At 45.2% G+C, this 21321-nt stretch overlaps 1 protein-coding gene across 4 annotated transcripts in view; it reads left to right on the top strand.

Moving 5' to 3' along the window:
* Positions 1-11370, top strand: part of BUD13 (BUD13 homolog) — a 54956-nt gene extending 43586 nt beyond the window's left edge. For all 4 annotated transcript variants that reach the window (XM_040325368.1, XM_040325369.1, XM_040325371.1 and 1 more), the window contains 2 exons: positions 7349-7430; positions 10264-11370. In XM_040325368.1, the coding sequence (XP_040181302.1) occupies positions 7349-7430; positions 10264-10357 (176 nt within the window). In that variant the 3' untranslated portion in view covers positions 10358-11370. The remainder of the gene's footprint in view (positions 1-7348; positions 7431-10263) is intronic.
* The last annotated feature ends 9951 nt before the right edge of the window (positions 11371-21321 follow it).

Consider the following 21321-nt stretch of genomic DNA (forward strand, 5'->3'; position numbering starts at 1 on the left):
GTGATGAAGGAGAAAGGGGGGGGGGAGGGGAGAGGAGCAGTGAGGTGAGGAGCATTCACTATCTATATCAGGCAATCTACCACACCAGCACCTAGTCGTGTGGCTAGAGGGCAACTCTCAGGTGCTCAGCAGCCATCCAGAAGTGTCCCATACGTCTCAGAGAAGCGGAACTCAAACCAGGGGGACCAAGTCTTGTGAAATCTCTCTACACTATCCGAGGCTTGCGCAAGTGTGTTTTCCATTTCACAGACCTCCGATATCTTTCCAAGCCACTGCTTAACCGTGGGCGCCTTCGGGGTCTTCCAAAGAATCGGTATCAGGGCTTTGGCGGCGTTCAGCAAATGTTTCGTCAGCGAATTCTTATATCGCTGCAATGAAAAGGTAGAGATGTGGAGTAGGCAGCACGCAGCGTCCAGCTCCAGACTGGTCTCTGTGATTTGTTTGATTAGGTCTTTGACCTGTTGCCAAAATTTAGCTAAACAAGGGCAAAACCACCAGATATGTATCAGCGTGCCCACTCCCTCTCCACATCTGCAGCAGACGCTAGGTGTCTGAGCATACCAGGAATTCAGCTTAGCTGGTGTAACGTACCAGTCCGTGAGTAATTTGTAGGACGTTTCCTGCATTTTCGTGCTAATAGAACATTTGTGTGCAAGGATACAAGCATTTCGCCACTGTCTTTCTGAGATAGTCCTCTCTAATGCTTTGGACCATCCCTTTTGAAATCTATCCTCTGTTGTAGTAGAGGATATTTGCAACCACTTATATATGACTGACGTCGTTCTTTGCAGGAGATCACCTCTGAGACAGACCTCGTCTAGATCAGTCAACTGTCTGGTGAAATGCGGTTTGTTCATCTTGTCACAAGTATAGCTACGTATTTGTAGGTACGTCCAGAACGGTAGGGTAGGCAGGTCGGTGGTTTGTTTAAGTGTCTGGTATTCCAGAAATGTCCCTTCTTTAAAGCAGTCTCCAGCCTTGAGTTGTGCTTTAGAAAGTGGATGGCTAAGCGTCCGCGTACCAACTCCTGGCTGGAAGTCTGGGTTGTCTGAGAGTGGTGTGAGCGGGCCCTTTACTGATGAAATGGGGGAACATTTTGTCCCCATGTCAAACACCTTCAGGGTATTAGCTATAAGGGGTTGGTGGAGCAGCAAGCGCGATTTTCTTACTCCAGGGTTCCAGGGGGAAAAAAGGAGAGGGCAAGGACTAAGATCCTCTTCCAGAGTCACCCAATCCTTAGCCCTTTTGTGACAGTGCCAGTCCACCACTCTAGTAACATGTGCCGCTATGTAGTATTTCCTGAAGTCCGGCAATCCCATACCCCCCCCCTTCCTTTGGCCTGGTCAAGAGAGCGAATTTAATCCTTGCCCTTTTATGTGACCATAGAAAGGTCAGAAGAGCGGTCTGGAGTTTTTTAAAGAATCTGGTAGGTAGAATTATGGGCAGTGCCCTCAAAAGGTACAGGAGCCTGGGCAACATCACCATCTTGATGATGGCTGCCCTCCCAAACCACGAAAAGTATCCTGTATTCCACAGCTTGAGGTTTGCCTCTATTCTGAGTAGTAGTGGTGTGAAATTTGCGTCGTATAGTGATGCTAGGGATGGAGTCAGCCATATTCCCAGATATTTTAGGGCTTTGCTTTCCCATCTGAAGGGACAATTGGTCTGTGTTTTGGAGAGAGTCAGGTCAGGCAACGTAAGATTCATCGCTTCTGATTTTGTCAAGTTTATTTTGAGGTTGGTGAGATACCCATAGTGGCCAAATGCTTTCAGAAGGTTTGGGATGGAGATATGTGGACCCGTTACAAAGAAAAGGAGGTTGTCCGCATACGCCGCTGTTTTATACACCCTACCTCGCACCGAGATCCCTTGTATTGCGTTGTCCTTATTAACCGTACGGATGAATGGTTCTAGGGCGAGGATGAACAGTAGAGGGGACAGTGGGCAACCCTGACGTGTCCCATTCCGAATCTCTATCACGTCTGATAATGACCCATTAATTTTGACCCTGGCAGAAGGGTGGTGGTATAGGGATGTAATCCACGCCATCATCCGTGAACTGAGGCCTATGTGGGCGCACGTCGCAAACATAAAGTCCCATGACACTCTGTCAAAAGCCTTCTCCGCGTCGGTGGACAGGAGAAGGCTTTCGACATGTTGCGTACGGGAAGCCTGCATCAACAGGAGGGCTTTAATGATGTTATCCTTCGCCTCCCTTCCCGGCATGAAGCCCACTTGTTCCGGGCCTATTACATTGGGTAGGAGTGGCCTCAATCTGTTTGCCAAGATCTTCGCCAGTAATTTCAGGTCGATGTTTAGGAGGGAGATGGGTCTATAGCTAGCGCATGCCTCAGGGTCTTTATCTGCTTTCGGGATGACCGTGATGTGTGCAGCATGAAAATCTTGTGGGAGGGGTCTGGGGTTGGTTAGGGAGTTGAAAGCCTTCTGCATAGGGCCCACCAGGATATTGCTAAAGGTCTTATAGTAAATCGAGGTGAAGCCATCGGGACCCGGGCTTTTCCCTGACTTCAAGGCTTTGATGGCATCGTGTATTTCTGCTTGGGAGATCTGTTCTTCTAGGGCGGATGTAGCATCTGCCGACAGTCTGGGTAGGCCGCTTTGTTCTAAGTAGTCTAATATGGCTTGACTCCTATCTCCCTCCACCCCTGTCGGTCTGTGCTGCGGTGGCAGGTTGTATAATTTCGTGTAGTATTCGTGGAAGTGTCTCGCAATGTCCTCCGTCCTAACGTCCAGAGCACCGGAATCATTCCTGATCCCAGCAATATGAGCGGAGGAGTGAGGATCTCGTAGGGCCCTCGCCAGCAATTTACCTGACTTGTCTCCTGCCTCATAGTATATTTTTTTCCTAAAGTAGAGGAAGCGCTTTGTTTTGATGGCCATAGCAGCCTGTAATTTTTGCCTGGCCTCTAACAGCTCTGAGGCCGTTTGTTCAGACAGAGATTGTTTGTGTTTGGCCTCTAACGTGGAGATTGTGCTCAGTAGTTTAGTAATTTCAGCCTCCTGTAGTCTCTTGCGTCGGGCTCCTAAGCGAATCAGGACACCCCTGACTGTGCATTTGTGAGCTCCCCATACCATCATAGGGTCAGTCTCTTCAGATTCATTTTGCTTGAAAAAGTTCACTATGTCGTCTGTTATTTGAGGTAGCAGTTCTGGGTACCGTCAGGAGCGACGCGTTTAGTCTCCAGGAGGCTGACAAGGTCGGGGGTGTGGACTCAATGATCGTCAAAGAAGTGGGTGCATGGTCCGACAGGGTCTGGAGTCCTATTTTAGCCTCGGTCACTCTGGCCAAATCCCTTTGGGAGATGTACAGGTGGTCGATACGTGAGTATCGGTTGTGAGGTATGGAGTGGAAAGTGAAGTCCCTATCTGCTGGGTGGAGAAATCTCCACGTATCCACCAGATGTAAGGACTGTAAGAGTGATTTTATTTTTTTAAGGATTTTGTAGGATATGCAAGTTTTACCTGTCGATGTGTCCAACAGTGGGTGCAGTGGGATGTTAAAGTCCCCCCCCAATATTAGGCAACCGGACATAAAACCTGTCAGGGCCCGTATCATACGTTGGCAAAAGCTCACATGTGCAGAATTGGGGAAGTAGACATTCGCCAGCGTAATTGGAGAGCCAGCGTAGCTACCCTTGGCGAATATGTATCTGCCTTCTGGATCAGTCAGCCTTTCAGTCATCTGGAAGGGCGCATTTTTGCTTATTAGGATAGAAACACCCTTAGACTTGTTCAGGTCATTTGTCGCGTGTAAAGCCATCGTGAAATATTGGTTAGTCAGTTTTGGTACCTTATTGGTCTGAAAGTGAGTCTCCTGCAAAAAAGCGAAATGTGGTTTACCTTTCTTTAATTCCCTAAGCAGTGTGGTCCGTTTCTCTGGTATGTTCAGACCTTGAACGTTATGTGAGATGATCGTGGGTCCGTTACCTAGTGTTGAGTACGCCATCTGGAGTGTTCACTTGTGTCTTATCTGACAGAATCTGAAAAATGAGACAACAGGTTAGACAGGTACTGGTGTGGTGATATGCCGTTTCGCTCACTATCGAATGCTCCAGTGATAAGAGTGAGGACCAGGGGGAAAGACAGGGTGGAGGAAAGAGCTAGAAAAGAGGGGAGAGAGGGAGAGGGGAAGGTGAGGTAAGGAGAGGGTTCAATTAGGATGTGATGATCACCCCGAGGTTAGAAGTAATGGGTCCGCAGCGTAAAAAAAGGATCACCGCGGGCCCACTCTGCGAGGTCGTAGCGTGGCAACAAGACAACAACGGAGGCGGGTGCCGCTGTGGCACCCGTAGGAGGTTGCCACAGGATTCACCGTCGCTGCCAATAAACTGCAGTCCGTGGAATCCGTTACTGTCAGTAAAAAGCTGTTCTATTGTAGCAGAAGTAAATCTGGCAAAAGGAAAAATAAAAATTTAAACAAATTGAAAAAACTATAACAACTCTCTCTCACAGCTCAGGCAAGAAGAGAGGAAACCCGGCCTTTGATTAATGCTGTATGTCCAGCCTTCATACTCAAGGAGCATGGAGGCTGGAGTGGTGACATATAAACCCTGCGAGGGTTGATTATAGGTAGGTAAATCAAGATATTGTGGCCTTATATCACTCAGTGGTGTAAGCATAGACATGGAGAGTATATCAGCCATCAATGTAGAGCAGAACACAAAACTAACAGGCAACCTAGAGGAGGAAAAAAAAAAGAGAACAAAATAAAAAAATAAAATAAAGAACGGTGAATCTCAGGTATTATGCTACTTCGGATAAAGTGTCTTCCTCTAACTAGGCACTTTCTCATGGAGCCCCATGTGAAGTAGACAACACTAAGCCGTGTGGTTCCGTCATCAGGCTAGCGGAATAACCCTGAGTACGGTATCCACCCTTCTGGGTGGTGAGTGCATTGTACCACTTTAGGTCACGTGGTATGACCCTGTCTGGCTTTCTCCCATCAACAGACATCATTGGCAACTGTCAGTAGGTTATCATGTTCATGTCGCTCTACACTAAGCGTCATTCCTCTGAATGGCCAGTAGATGGCGGAAGATGACCATGGGGTCTGTTGAGGCCTGCATGAGGGTGATCGTGGCAGCTCACTGTTGTCCTTAGAGCTTTTCCAGATCATATTTGGGGAGTTCGCATAACAAGGGTGTTGACTTGAGATATGGTGGGAGAAAAATATTAATAAAATAAAGATAAAAAATGGGAGAAAAAGAATCCAGTCCGTTCAGAACTTGCGTTTATTCATCCTCTTGAGCCCTAAGCGGGCCTTGCCTGGGCCTAGGTGTTCCGCTTTGTGAACCGTGGCCTCGATTCTGTTTAGGGCGTTTGGTAGGCCTCTTCTCTGGAGTTGAGAGCGGGGAACGAAGCTGGCCTCCCTCAGCTTTAGGGAGAGCAAACTCCTGGTACCATTCCGGGACTGCAACAGGTTCTATGTCCAGCGCCTCAAAAAAGTCAGGAAGGTCAGCAGGAGTGCGCAACACGTGTTGTCTGCCGGCGCGTGTTACGGCTAGAGCGAATGGGAATCGCCATGAGTATGTCAGTTCTTTCTCTCTTAGCGCTTCCAGTAAAGGCCGCAGAGCCCTGCGATTCCTGAGAGTGATCTGTGATAGGTCATGGAATAACATGATAGTCTCTCCGTTAAACACAACACTGTCGTTTCTCCGTGCCCTGTTCATAATTTCCTCCTTAAGTGGGTAATTCTGCATGCAGCAGATTATATCACGTGGAGGCGCCGTATCAGGGCCTTTAGGCCTGAGGGCCCTGTGAGCGCGGACAAAGTCAATAGCTGCATCTTCTTGTCTCTCTAGGAGGCTGTTAAACACTCTCTGTAGGGCCGGAATGATCTGCACGTTCTCCACGGACTCAGGGATCCCCCTTACCCTAATATTTGCCCTTCTCCCTCTATTGTCCAAGTCCTCCAGGTGCCGATTTATCTCAATAAGATGGGAGGAATGGGAGATCACTGCACTCTCTAGTCTCTGCAGCCTTTTATCTCTGTGCCGTCCACCTGCCTCCACTGCTGTCAGCTTCTCAGTGAGGACAAGCAGGTTGGATTTGAGGTCGGTGATGGCAGCTGAGAAAGTGGATTTAATGTCCGCTGCAAACCCTGACATGTCTGCATAAGTCAGGGGGTGGTTGGGGTGATTGTATCCCCTACCCGAGTCCTCCGTCACCGAGAGTGAGTCCTCGCTCGAGTCGTCTTCTTCCCGCTGCGGCCGCGCCATTTTGTGGCCTGCCATGCTGCTGTTGGAGACCGCGCTGTTTTTAAAGAGGTCTGGTATGTTCCGGGCCGGTACCGCCGCTGTGCCACGTTTGGATCGCGTCTGCGGGGTCTGGAATAGCTTTTTGCCCATTTCTGGCGTGGATCTGGCAGGGTTTTAGGCTGTGAGCCGGGTTTCCTCACGGAGCCTCTCTAGTGTGCGTCCGTCGCCATCAAGCGCCAAGCCACGCCCCCGAAAAATTCGTAATTAACGAATTTTCGTAAAAAAACGAATTAGAAACAAAACGAATTGCACATGTCTATTGGGTATAAAACTGTTTTTATTTCTATGTACTGTATATTAAAAAGCAGCAAATGTGTATATGGATTGCAAATGATTGTTTACTTGAGGGTAGCTTTCTTTAATGTGTTCTTATAGCAAATTCAAATGTGGTAGATCTCTTCTACAGCTGCTTAAAGATAATTGCCAAAATGTAACGGTTTCATGCTCTTTTTACTGTACCATGTAAAATTAAGCTGGCCATGAATGTAGCGAATGTTCCCAGTTCTTGATGAGCCAGCACCGTGCCTCCCAACATCCTTTGTTTGCAAAATCATTGGAGGAGGTCGCAAAGTTGTCAGGCGAACAGCGCCTCCATCCAAAATTATACAGGCAGGCACTGTTCAGTTATTTTGGCAGCCATTGGCACCGGCTGTCGGCTTAGTATGGATGGCATAATCTGTTCAATTTTTTTTTTTTCATTCATCCCGCTAAATGAATGGGGGAAAAAAAAATCTATCGGTGTATGGCCAGCTTCCCCCATAGGCATGGGATGACTGTGGCTTGATTAAGCCATAGTTGGCAAGATTCAACATTTAAAGATTTGATGGAGAAGGTATGAATTCTTATGTCTATTGTTCTCCACAGAAATGGGCTGCTGTGTTTTCTGTATTTTTTCCTACTGTAAAAACAAACTGGACACTCGGCATTACCTTCTAAGATGTCTGAGTACCTCAGTGATTCTTTTCGTTGTTTAAATTAGTGTTAGGACTTTGACACATTTTATTTTTATTGTTTTGTTGTGTGACAGCAAATTAGAGATGAAATGCTTTTTTCTTTTTTTTACTCTCTAGAGCGCCCAAGATATAAGGGTTCAAATCCTCCCTTAAACAGATTTAATATCTGGCCAGGGTACCGCTGGGACGGTGTTGACAGGTATGCAAGTTCATATACACACTATATTATGTAATGTTTGGTCAACATTGACCCTGTTACCCGTTAATATGTGTACATTCAGAGCCAAACATGGCAAGCATAAAATTAGAGCTTAAAGTTGGAAAGGCTTGTGTTCCATTGAACTCCCCACATTCAGTTAAACAATCCATCATTATGCCCCTTTTTTCATTCTAATGCATTGCAGTCATACCCCTTTGTTCATACAGCTAGGGCAGCTGCTGGGCATATCTCCTTGCTCCTGTTCCTTCTGTCGGAGCACTCTCGTAAATGAGGACACTAGTGTGACATATGACATCATAGATGGGACCTGTGCTGTGCTGTTTACAACAGTACCAGGAAAGGTCTGTAAACAGCCACTTTTGGGTGATTGTCTAGATTAGAGTTTTAACTAATTGGATATTCAGCAATTATCATAATACATAGTATAAAAAAAGTATATTATACATATCTTATTTTTTATTTTTAAACTGAATTTAATACCACTTTAAATTTTTATTTTGTACTTTTTATCTTCCCCAGTGTTTTTGTGTATATATAAAGCTGTAAGGTTGTTGAAAGGCTTTTACTTGAGCTCTAAGATGCTGAGTTTTCTACACCTGTATTCAAGTTTTCTTTCCCCCCTAGTGGTATGAAAGACTAGCCTCTTTCGCCTCTTTTCCGGGTATTGCTTCCGAGCAGCAAAAAATGTGTAATAAGGCTTATTCTTTAACCACTTGCCGACCGTGTAACATAGATATATGACTGCAAGGTGGCTTGGCTGCGCCAGATCACGTGCTAGGTATGTGATCTGAGACTTATGGGTAGGGGGGTGTGCCTGCCGCCGGCGACCCAGCCTTGCTGGGATTAGGGCCGAAACAACTAATCGATTATGAAATGAATTGATTACAATTTTCAGAATCGATTAATTGGCCAGTAACATAATGGGGTTAAAAAAACTAAAATGAACCCTTTATAGTACAAAAAAGCAAATGGCTACTGTAATTATTACTTTCACTGTCCCACAGTAAAAAAATGAACCCCTTACAGTAGCAACTATTTGCTCTTTTTGTACTTATTTTTGTTTTTTTTAACCCCATTATGTTACTAAACATCTCAGGCCTGGGTCACACCTCTGTTTTTTGGTGCTTTTTGCAGAAACACTATACAGTTCATTTACATGTTTTCCTATGCGACACGTTCACATCCATGATTTTTTTTCAGCTGCTGCGTATTTGGAAAGGGCAAGGACTTTTTAACGCAAAACGGTGCTATTTTGTTTTTTTTTGGTTCAATATACTTCAATGGAGAATCTGCAGAAAAGCATGTAATGTGTTTTTGCGGCAATTTGTGTTTTGTAATCTGCCCAACAACAAATTGGCCCAAAAAATTTAAAAAATGCAATATTCTTTTTTTTTTTTAAAGGCTATTATCCGATTAATCGATTATGAATATAATGGTTAGTTGCAGCCCTAGCTGGGATTAAACACAGCAGATGTTGCTCAGCGGATGCTAGCCAATTGATTACCACCGACACCTGGTGATCATCCCATGAATTTACAACAGGACAGAGCCTTCCTATGTAAACAAGGCAGAGCCCTGTCCTGTCAGTGGGGAAGTAATTGCTTTTCTTTCCCTGCTTTTTTTTGTTTATAGCACAAAAACTTAAAAAGCAGTGGTGGTCAAATACCACTAAAAGAAAGCTCTATTCGTGGGGAAAAGGGCATCAATTTTGTTTGGGTACAGCTTCGCATGACTGCGCGATTGTCAGTTAAAATAACGCAGTGCTGTATCGCAAATAGCCTGGACTTGAATGGGGATAAATCTACCAAAGGTCAAGTGGTTAAAGATGTAGCTGTATACGTTTTCTGTACTGTACAATCCCTGCTATTGGTTTGCAACTGTTCCAGAATTGTACTTTACCATTATGCGTTGTACTTAGGCTTTGGCCAGACCAATAACCTGTTGTAAATATTTTCTCTTCTTGTTTCTTTAGTCCAAAGATTGTGCTTGTTTCCCTCATGAACACGGTCAGTGGGGAGCTGTCCCTGCCAGGAGAACACAGTGGCTATTGCTAAAGGCTATAGTCGCTGGCTACAAGCGCATGAAAAAATCAGAAATGCTGGTTGTAACCAAGTTGATCGAAATCAACTTGGGTACAATCAGCCTTGGTTTGAATCCTGTCCAGTCCTTGCTGAACCGGCTGAGATTCAAACTGTCTATGGCTGGCTATAGATGGAGTGATATTCTTTCCTGCAATCTGTGGTTTGCTGTATTCATCCATCCTTTTAGTTTGCTTGATTTTCCCCATCAACACAGTCCTGGTTCTTGAGGGAACAACTAGCAGCTATAATAGCCGATGACAATCATAAAATGTAAAATCCGACAGTCTGGTTGTACCCAAGTTTAATTAGCTTGGGTACATTCAGCCTGCCCATACATGGGTTTGAATCTCAGCTGGTTCAGCAGGAAATTTGAACCTTCTATGGCTGGCTTTAGTCCACTACCAAACACCTTATCACTTTATAAAATTAACACACAAACATGTTGGTACACACCTAAGGAGCCTTCATTTTAAACCTCCAGCACTGTAATCTGTTTGGGTGCAATTAAGTACTTTCAGACAGACTTAAAGGGCAGTTCCACATTCCGTGCTTTGATTTGTTAACTAGGTTCAGTAGTCATTTATAGTTTAATAGTAAGTACTTCAATGCAATGTTATGTGTCTACAAGTTTTTTCATTTTAAATGTAAATTCTCCTGTAGAATTATTTTACAAAACATAAATGATAAATGTTAAGTAGATTCCTCATTCAAACATTTTGTTTGTCCTGTAGGTCTAATGGATTTGAAAACAAGTATTTTGCTAGAATTTCAGAAAAGAAGTCCGTGGAAGAAACTGCATACAAGTGGAGTGTGGAAGATATGTGAACGTGCCACCTTTGCCTGGAACTTTGAAAGGACCCTTCCGCTGTGAACATGTGATGCAAAGAAACTCAACATTTTCTATGCTGTTTTCTGTCTAGTGATTCCCATAGTGCAGTTGACCTGTGCGTACCAAAGTAGAACTAAAGGCAAAACTTATTTTTTCATTTTAGATGGAGTAAAGGAGAGGGTAATCACTGCCATGCTTTCCATTGGGGAGATTTTCCTTCACTTCCTATCCCACAGCCAAAACAGGAAGTTGGTGAAAATACCCCCAAAGTGAGTGTCCCCCAATTGGAAGATTTCCCCTCTGTTCCTGTCTAGGGCAACCCAAAATGTGGCATTTTATGTTTACTTTTGGTGGTACTGTAAACCTGACAAAGAATTTTCCAACGGGAAGAGTGCCCAACACGGGCACAGACGGCAATAAAAACATGCAGGGTGTTCTAATCCCTCTCCACTCTTTCCTAAGCTAAAAAAAAAAAAGTCTTTAGTTATACTTCAACCCTATTTTCAACACTAGGCTCTCAATATGTTTGATATGTAACTGGTTATGCTTGGGTGTATTGTATAGGTATATAGGGTTACCTTTGCTGGCCTTCTTAAAATACTACTTTGAGCCACTGAGTGAGAACAAGCATAGAGGAAAGGAATTATTCTGGGTCTATGACTTGGAAGTATTACAGCCAGGCGGCAAACATTTTCAGAAGGAGATCGGCAGTGGCAGCCCTGTGTTACTTCAATAACAGGTATTCAGGTAAAGAATATTCCTTTAAAAGCCACAGATTTCATGACAGTCTGTCTCACTCATTAATGCAGGAATATCATTTTATCTATCTACCCCATGGGTACATGCTGCTACATGGGTTCCTCTATACTTCAGGAGGATTTCAAGAGGTTTAAAGGGTAAAGACATTTTTTTATATCATTTACCACCCTTTTAAAAAAAGAAAGAACTTTGTGTTGTATTTTATTGGATTCAGGTCTGTAATATATTAAATGTGTCCTTTGTTTTTAAATGGAGTTGTGGTTTCCTTGAAACAGACATGGGTGTTGAACATTTTCTATTATGTGTTATTCCAGCTCTTCAACTATTCTTTTTGCTGTAATGTTGCAACAAAAGTGACATCACATTCCTTTAAGCCCAACTTCAGCCACAAAACATTTCCATCTTGGAGAGAGAGGAAAAGTGGGGACATTGTAATACATTTATAGGAAGCGATGGGGATCTTTCCAAAAGAAATTTACATTTTGTGGTAGAGTGAGTTGGAACCCATTCTAATGTTTTAGCATTATGCCTTCGATTTTCTTCCAGAATAATTATTCCGAACTTTATATATTTATCTGTTGTGTTGTTACTTGAAGGCCAAGCTGGTCATAGCACAAAACATAAGACTTAGAAAATAGGAGCTGTGTGTGGTTATTCCCTGACTCCCAGTAATTGTACAAGTGAGAGGGCATGTGCAACCCACTGTTTTTGTTGTTTGGTTTAGGCTATTAGCTAATTTGCACTTATGTAGCGTTCATTTTGAGAAACTGAGGCATCTGCCACTGAAAATATAAATTGTTTCCTTAAATGATTGCTCCTGCATAAATAATTCCATAATTCCAAAAGATATGTTTGGTACAAAAACACTGCACATCACTAAAAACACCATACCCACTGTGAAGCATGGTGGTGGCAGCATCATGCTTTGGGGCTGTTTTTCTTCAGCTGTAACGGGGGCCTTGGTCAAGATAGAGGGAAGAATGGACAGTTCCAAATACCAGTCAATATTGGCACAAAACCTTCAGGCTTCTGCTAGTAGGCTGAACATGAAGAGGAACTTCATCTGTCAGCATGACAACGACCCAAAGCATACATCCAAATCAACAAGGTAATGGCAAATCAACAAGGGCCATTTCACACCAGACGCAGTATTGTGTGCATTTCTTTTCTGCACTAAAAATACATGCACAGTGTTTTCCATGTATTCCAATGGCTCTAGCTAACACCATGAAGTCAGTTTCCGGCGCTGTGTCTGGTGTGAACTGGCCCTAAAAGGAAATCTCCTTTACCCAGCATACCTTGAAAACATGGGGAGAAAAAAATTCTTGATTGGCTTAAATGTCAGAATCAGCATGCCTTTCTAATAAAATGCGAGGGGCCTTCAGCTTTTATTGAAATAGATCTTGTCGGTGCAGGCATTGTGAAGATTTTTTTATTTTATTATCAAGGTGAAAATGTTTTCCTTCATTTCAAGCACATTCATAAAAAAAAATTAAATTGTCTCTTTTGATTAACCACTTCCATACCGGGCCTATTCTGGCACTCCTCTCCTACATGCACAAATCATCCTTTTTTTTGCTCGAAAATTACCCAGAACCCCCAAACACTATATATGTTTTTTTATTAGCAGACACCCTAGGGAATAAAATGGTGGTCATTGCAACTTTTTATCTCGTGCGGTATATGCGCAATTTTTCAAATGCTTTTTTTTTGGGGGAAAAAAACAGTTTCATGAATTAAAAAATAACAAAACAGTTAAGTTAGCCCAATTTGTTTGTATAATGTGAAAGATTATGTTGCGCCGAGTAAATAGATACCTAACATGTCACGCTTTAAAATTGCGCCCACTCATGGAATGGCGCCAAAATTCAGTACTTAAAATTCTTTATAGGCGAAGCTTAATTTTTTTTTAGTTAACCAGTTTATAGTTAGAGGAGGTCTAGGGCTAGAATTTTTGCTGGTGCCTCACATATGTGGTTTGAACGGTGTTTACTTATGTGGGCAGGACTTGCGTGTGTGTTAGCTTCTGAGTGTGAGCTACCGGGGACAGGGGCATTTAAATTTTTATTTTATTTTGCACTTCTTATTTTTTTTGATTACTTTTATTCCTATTACAAGGAATGTAAACATCCCTTGTAATAGGAATATATCGTATAGATATAGACCCCGCATCTCTCCTTCAGGCTGAAAAGCATGAGATCGGGAAAAAAAATTCACAGATCTCATGCCGACAGCCGCGATTGCGGCTTTTATTTCCGGGTACCCAGGCGTGACGTCATACCATCGCGCCCGGGCCTCAGACGGCCATAGAGATGACTGGGGACCATCTGGTCCCCAGTCATCTCTATGCTTCTCATCCGACGCCGGCGGATCGTTTCTCCCGGTCCCCGATGCTACGGGAGAGCCCGGAGAAGCACCGGATGGTGGCGGGAGGGGGGGGGGACGTCCCCTCCCATCACCTATAAAAACGATCAAGCGGCGGAACTTCCGCTATGATCGTTCTTATGGTGCACAGAATCGCCGGCAGAAAACGGTGATGTCTGAGAGATGCCTGTAGCTGCAGGCATCATTCAGATGGCCCCACTGAAAGTGCAGGACGTTATGACATCCTTGGGTGGGAAGTGGTTAAAGGCAAAAGGTTTTTAATCTTAATGCATTCTCTGCATTAAAATAAAAAACCTGTGTGTGGCAGCACCCCCTAATACTTACCTGAGCCCCCTCTCTATCCAGCGATGTCCACAAGACTCTCCCCTGTGATTGGCTGAGAAACAGCAGTGGCGCCATTGGCTCCCACAGCTTTCAATCAGTCATTTGGCCAATCGGGGGAGAGAGGGGGCGGGGCCGACCGGCAGCTCCATGTCTGAATGGACACAAAGTTGCAGCTCAACTTGGGTGCCACCATAGCAAGCTGCATGCTGTCGGGCACTCGACAGGAGGAAGGGGCCAGGAGCAGCAGAGAGGGACCCGAGAAGAGGACTGATAAAAAACAAGGTTACATTTTTGGCCATAATTCCAAAAGATATGTTTGGTACAAAAACAACACTGCACATCACTAAAAGAACACCATACCCACTGTGAAGCATGGTGGTGGCAGCATCATGCTTTGGGGCTGTTTTTCTTCAGCTGTAACGGGGGCCTTGGTCAAGATAGAGGGAAGTGTGGACAGTTCCAAATACCAGTCAAAATTGGCACAAAACCTTCAGGCTTCTGCTAGTAGGCTGAACATGAAGAGGGACTTCATTTGTCAGCATGACAACGACCCAAAGCATACATCCAAATCAACAAGGGAATGGCTTCACCAGAAGAAGATTAACGTTTTGAAAATCTATGGGGCGATTTTGAAGAGGGCTGTGCACAGGAGATGCCCTCGCAATCGAATGCCGCGTACACACGACCATTTTTAATGGTCTAGAAAAAAACTAAGTTTTTTTTAACCTGATTATTGTTAAACCGGCCTTGCCTACGCACAATCGTGAAAAAAAAAAATGCTCTAGCAAAGCGCGGTGACGAAGGACGGCACTATAAAGGGGAAGTTCCATTCAAATGGCACCACCCTTGGGGCTGCTTTTGCTGATTTTGTGTTGGTAAAAGACGATTTGCGCTTTTCAGTCTGTTACAGCGTGATGAATGTGCTATCTCCATTACGAATGGTAGTTTTACCAGAACGAGCGCTCCCGTCTCATAACTTGCTTCTGAGCATGTGCGGTTTTTTCACGTCGTTAAAGTCCACACACAATCATTTTTTACGACGTTAAAAACAACGTGAAAATTTAGAGCATGTTCTAAATTTTTAATGCCCATTTTTTTTACGTCGTGAAAAAGGCTCTGGAGCCCACACACGATCGTTTTTAACCACTTAACCACTTGGTTACTGGCCCATAGTCAAATGACGTCCTGTTTTTAAAGATGGATATCTCGGTAACGGCAGCAGCTGCTGCCACAACCGAGGTGTCCATCTTTAGTGCCAACGGTCCTGTAAATGATAACGGCGGTCTCTGCGGCGGATTCGCCGCGAGATCGCCGTTATCGGTGGCGGGAGAGGGGCTCCCGCCGCTCTCCCGCGCCCTCCGCCGCTTACCGGAGGCGATCGGGTCCATTCGGCACCTGACTGGGGTTGCGAGTGAGGGAAAAATTTCTTTCACCCGTCCCCATAGCTCTGCTGGGCGGAAGTGACGTCAAAACGTCAGTCCCGCTCAGCCTCTTAAAGCAACATTTTTTCTCTAGTCGTCTTCCAGGACAGCCTCTTGAGACCTTGGGCTCCTCCCTCCGGGACAGGAAACACGTACACCCTTTTCTTTAAAGGGCGGTCCTCTAGATCTCCTCCTCAGTTATTGTGTTTCCTGCCAGAAGGGAAGGAGCACGTTTTTTAAGGGACTTTTAAAATGCTGGATTCCCTCTCTGCCTGGTACCCCTCTGCTCCTGCTAGGAAGAGAAAGGTCACCGTTTTTCACTGCTGTCTAAAGCTCAGAGAGAGTGGGAACCCTTGATGTCGGCATCCCCCCCCGCAGTACCCAGTACCTGTTGCGTTGGTCTCCTTCTCAGAGCACAGCGCGGTACATCAGCTATGGCGGCGGCGAGAGACGCTGGCTGGCCATGCCGCTCTGCACTGCAGATCCTCTTCCGGAGCGGCGCTGAGGGGCGGGACGGATGCGTTCCACAAGGCGGAAGTGCGTCACCGGAACGGCGTCATCAAGGGGCGCTGTCGAAACCTAGTCCCATTCGACTTAGGCGCGGCAGTGGAAGGAAGGCACACGGAGCGGTGTGTTCCATACGCAGCCGGGCTGTTTAAGGACACAGGACCGATGGAGGAAGCGAGGCAGGCCACAGACTCCGGGTCCACCGGCTCCGGCGTCTCCCAGGTAAGGGGGGCTAGGCTGACTCTTCACTTACCTTGGGGGACATGGTCTGAATTATCTCAGGACCTTTTCTCCCTCCCTGGGCAGGGCCTGTGGTGGAGGGCTCCCCAGCACTTACCTTTTCTGGCACACGGGTGGTTGTCAGGGGGCATTGTCTTTTATACTAAAACATGGTGTTTGTGTTTGATTTTAGGTCAAATCTCAGGACAAAACGCCAGCACAAGCCCCTAAAAGAAAGTGCGCTGTATGTGGGGAAAAATTGGGTTCCAGCTGGAAAAAGCCTCTATGTGTAGAGTGCATCTCCAGTCTGGTCAAAGATGACTCTGTGGCAGAATGCCAAAAAGTCTTATCATCTGTAAAAGATGAGCTAGCATCCACTTTCAAATCTTTCCGGGGAATGATGGATAGGATGCAGATGCCGTCCCCGGTATATAGGACCCCTAGTGCCCCGTCCTTGGCAACTCCGGTCGAAGGGGATGAGCATGAGGAGGAGGAAGCAGGAGGGTCCACTCGGTCCCAGGCTTCCTCTCAGGTAGATTCAGCTTCTGGCTCTGAGCTAGAAGAAGAAGAAGACTCTTCCAGGGGGACTAGATATAGACTGTCTCTAGAAGATGTGGGAGACTTGCTTAAAGCAATATATGAAACCCTAGAGATCCGAGAGGAACAGGTCCAGCTATCTAAGCACGACCAACTTTATCAAGGTAGTGCTGTAAAAAAGGGGTGACATCATTTTAAAAAGGGCATGGGATGCTTCCACTATTGCACTTAAACCAGCGTTGGCGGCTACCTGCGTAGCCAGGAACTTGGAGTGTTGGCTTAATCAACTCCAAGCGCATATCACTGCTGGTACATCCAGGCAGCAGATCTTAAAATCTTTCCCGTTGCTCTTGAAGGCGGCTGGCTTCCTAGCCGATGCTTCCTCAGAATCGGTGAAGCTTGCAGCCAGATCCGCAGCGTTGGTCAACGCAGCCAGAAGGTCGGTCTGGTTAAAGACATGGACGGGTGACGCCGCATCAAAATTAAAACTCTGCGGCTTACCTTTTTCTGGCGATCACTTATTTGGTCCGGGTCTCCAGGAGGCACTAGAAAGGACACAAGATAAAAAGAAAGCCTTCCCGGAAAGAAAAAAGAAAGAAAATAAACGCTTTTTTCGAGGGTTTAGGCAAAACCAGAAAGACCGGGATTCACATCCTAAAAAACATTGGGCGGGCCAAAAGGGACGTGGAAGAGGAGGAATCTTGTTTAACCCTCCTCAGGTTCCCCCCAAAACCCAGTGACACTCAGGTCCCTGTGGGAGGAAGATTGGGGGAGTTCCTCTCACAATGGACAGAATTAACAGTCAGTCCGTTTGTACACGACCTCATAGAAAACGGCTACAGGCTGGAATTCTCAGTTCCCCCTCCCCCAATATTTTTGGTCACTCAACCTCCCAGAGACCGGGAGAAGGCAGAGGCCCTGGGTCTCCTTTTAGGGGACCTGTTGGATCAGAGGGTTCTGTTGGAAGTTCCCCAGGAGGAGGAAGGTCAGGGGGTGTATTCACATGTCTTCGTGGTGAAAAAGCCCTCAGGAAAGTACAGACTGATTTTAAACCTTCGTCCCCTCAACAAGTGGGTCCGGTACAAACGGTTCAGAATGGAATCGATATTTTCAGTCACCAGTCTGATCTTCCCAAAGTGTTATATGGCCACCGTGGACTTACGGGACGCATATTTACACATTCCGATCCGTCAGGAATGCCAAAAATTCCTGCGTCTAGCGGTAAGACTGGGTTCTGCTACCAAACATCTGCAATTCAGGGCCCTCCCCTTTGGCCTGTCTTCCTCGCCAAGGATTTTTACCAAAGTCCTAGCAGAAGCCCTGGCACCACTGAGACTCCAAGGAGTAACAATAGTGCCTTACCTAGACGATCTGTTGTTCATAGCCCCGTCTGGTCATCAGTTAGAGAGCGACCTGAAGGTAGCCCTGTCTTTCCTGCGTTCCCTGGGTTGGCTGGTCAACGAAGAAAAATCGAGGATGAAACCATCACAGGAGGTGATGTACCTGGGATACAGAATATCCTCAGTAGAAAAGAAGATTTTCCTTCCCCAGGAAAAAATTCTCAAACTGGATCAGGCGGTTGCTTTTCTCCAGACGAATCAGGAGATCAGCATAAGGCAAGTTATGCGAGTTCTGGGTCTGATGTCGGCCTGTTTTCCGGCGGTACCCTGGGCCAGATTTCATTCGCGTCCTCTCCAGGCACATATGCTCAAACTTTGGAGTGGCAGGAAGGAGGATTTGGACCTCACAATACCTATCCCAAAGAGCATTCAAAGAAACCTATGGTGGTGGAGAGCCAGAGAAAACCTGGACAAGGGTCTTCTCTGGGATCCGCCAGTGGCTCTGGTAATGACCACCGATGCCAGCAGGGGGGGTTGGGGAGCCCACCTGGGAGAAGTTTGGACCCAGGGTCAGTGGTCGTCCTCGGAGGTTCTTCGGTCATCAAACCAAAAAGAACTGTTAGCACTTGAAGCCCTGAATGGCTTTTAGAACGGCTATCTAGTGGGTCAGCATCTACAAATCAGGACGGACAACGCTGCCACAGTAGCTTATATAAACAAGCAAGGAGGCACAAGGAGCCCAGCCCTCCAGGCAACAGCTACACAGATCTTGATCTGGGCAGAGAAAAATCTGGTACACCTTTCAGCTGTCCACTTAAAGGGCTCACTGAATACCCTGGCAGATTTCCTCAGCAGACAGGTAGTATGTCAGGACGAGTGGTCTCTAGACCAGGAGACTTTCTACCAGATAGTCTCACTCTGGGGACTACCAGAGGTGGACCTGTTCGCAGCAAAGGAGAACAGGAAGGTTACAACATATTTTTCCATTCACCCACAAGACAAAGCGAAGGGGATAGATGCCTTCTCACATCCTTGGCATTTCAGCCTGGCATACGCATTCCCTCCAGTGAGGTTGATTCCCAGGGTAATTCAAAAATTTCTCAGGGAACCCGCGGATCTGATTCTGATCACGCCTTTCTGGCCCAAGAGGCCATGGTTCGCCAGCCTGTGGAGGCTGGCCCTGTATCCACCTTGGACACTTCCAGAGAAAGTAGATCTACTGTCTATAGGTCCAGTCCTTCATCCTCAGATAAAGAACCTGAAACTAACTGCCTGGTTTCTGAAGAGCAACTATTGAAAGCACGGGGTTTTTCGGATAAAGTGGTCACGACTCTCTTAGGGTGTCGCAAACCGGTAACTAGAGCAATATACTCTAAGGTGTGGAAAAAATTCAATTCCTGGAAGATACAACAAGGAATGAATCATTCTGGCATCCCAGTAGTGCTAGAATTTTTGCAGGCAGGTGCGGACTTAGGCTTATCAGTCAGCACTCTCAAAGTACAGGCGGCTGCCTTAAGTATTTTTTTGGATGTACCTCTTCAACAGGATCGCTTCGTCAAAAACTTTTTCAAAAGTCTGACAAGATCTAATCCAACTAGGATTAGAGCCTGTCCCTCTTGGGATCTGTCCTTGGTACTAAAGGCTCTTACTAACAAACCATTTGAACCGCTGGAAGAGTCTTCTCTGAAACATGTTACCCTTAAAACAGTCTTTCTAGTGGCCATAGCCTCAGCCAGGAGAGTCAGCGATCTTCAGGCCCTCTCTATTAGGGAACCCTTCCTATCTGTATTTGATGATAGGATAATTCTTAGGACGGATCCTAGCTTCCTACCCAAGGTAGCCTCTACCTTTCATAGGACTCAGGACATTGTCCTACCAACCCTGCTTTCCTCTTCAGAAAATGATGAAGGGGAATTTTTGTCCTTATTGGATGTTAAAAGAAGTCTTTTATTTTACTTAGAAGTCACAAAGGAATTTAGACTATGTGACTCACTTTTTGTTAACTTCTCAGGTGCCCGCAAGGGTCACAGAACATCAAAATCCTCTATTGCCAGATGGCTCAGGATGTTGATTGTAGAAGCATATACGTTAGGGGGTAGGGAACCACCTACAGTTAAAGCACATTCTACTCGGGCAGTGGCGGTTTCCTGGGCAGAAAGAGCAGGAGCGTCCCCGGAAGAGATCTGTAAGGCGGCAGCCTGGACATCTTACTCAACCTTTGCAAGACACTACCGGTTGGACCTGCTGTCAGACAAGGATCAGGCCTTCGGACGAAGGGTCCTCCAGACAGTAGTCCCACCCTAAAAACCAGTAAGTTCTTGCTTGTCATCTCAAGAGGCTGTCCTGGAAGACGACTAGAGAAAGACCGGAGTTAGGCTTACCGGTAACTCTGTTTCTAGGAGTCTTCCAGGACAGCCGGAGTTTTTCCCACCCGGTGTCTGTTAAGGAACTGTAATTGTGGTGAAGATATAAAATGATCTAACGATGTGTTAGTAGACTATGTCTTTCAGGATCTTCTGGTATTTCTCGGGCAAACTGAGGAGGAGATCTAGAGGACCGCCCTTTAAAGAAAAGGGTGTACGTGTTTCCTGTCCCGGAGGGAGGAGCCCAAGGTCTCAAGAGGCTGTCCTGGAAGACTCCTAGAAACAGAGTTACCGGTAAGCCTAACTCCGGTCTTTTTTTTTTGTCATTTGAAAAAATGACAGTTAAAACATTTTTTTTTTTTTCTTGCATTTTAGTCTAAATATGAGATCTAAGGTCTTTTTGACCCCAGATCTCATATTTAAGAGGACCTGTCATGCTTTTTTCTATTACAAGGGATGTTTACATTCCTTGTAATAGGAATAAAAGTGATATTTTTTTTTTTATTTCAGTGTAAAAAAAATATAAACAAAATAAAAATAAATAAGAAAACAAAATTTTTTTTTTTTTTAAAACGCCCCGTCCCGACGAGCTCGCGCACAGAAGCGAACGCATACGCATATGAAAACGGTGTTCAAATGACACAAGTGAGGTATCGCCGCGATCGTTAGAGCGAGAGCAATAATTCTAGCCCTAGACCTACTCTGTCACTAAAAAAATGCAACCTGAGATTTTTAAGGGTAAAAGTTTGACGCCATGCCACGAGCGGGCGCAATTTTTAAGCGTGACATGTTGGGTATCATTTTACTCGGCGTAACATTATCTTTCACAATATATAAAAAATTTAGGCAAAATATATTTTCTTATCTTATAATTCCAAAAAGTGTTATTTTGTAAACGCTATAAATTTTGCGCAAACCAACCGATGAACGCTTATTGCGATTTTTTTTTTTTTTTTTACCAAAAATAGGTAGAAGAATACGTATCGGCCTAAACTGAGGGGGAAAAAAAAGTTGTTTTTTTATATATTTTTGGGGGATATTTATTATAGCAAAAAGTAAAAAATATTGAATTTTTTTCAAAATTGTCGCTCTATTTTTGTTTATA

This window comes from Rana temporaria, chromosome 10 (assembly GCF_905171775.1).
Source record: "Rana temporaria chromosome 10, aRanTem1.1, whole genome shotgun sequence".
Classification (NCBI taxonomy): domain Eukaryota; kingdom Metazoa; phylum Chordata; class Amphibia; order Anura; family Ranidae; genus Rana; species Rana temporaria.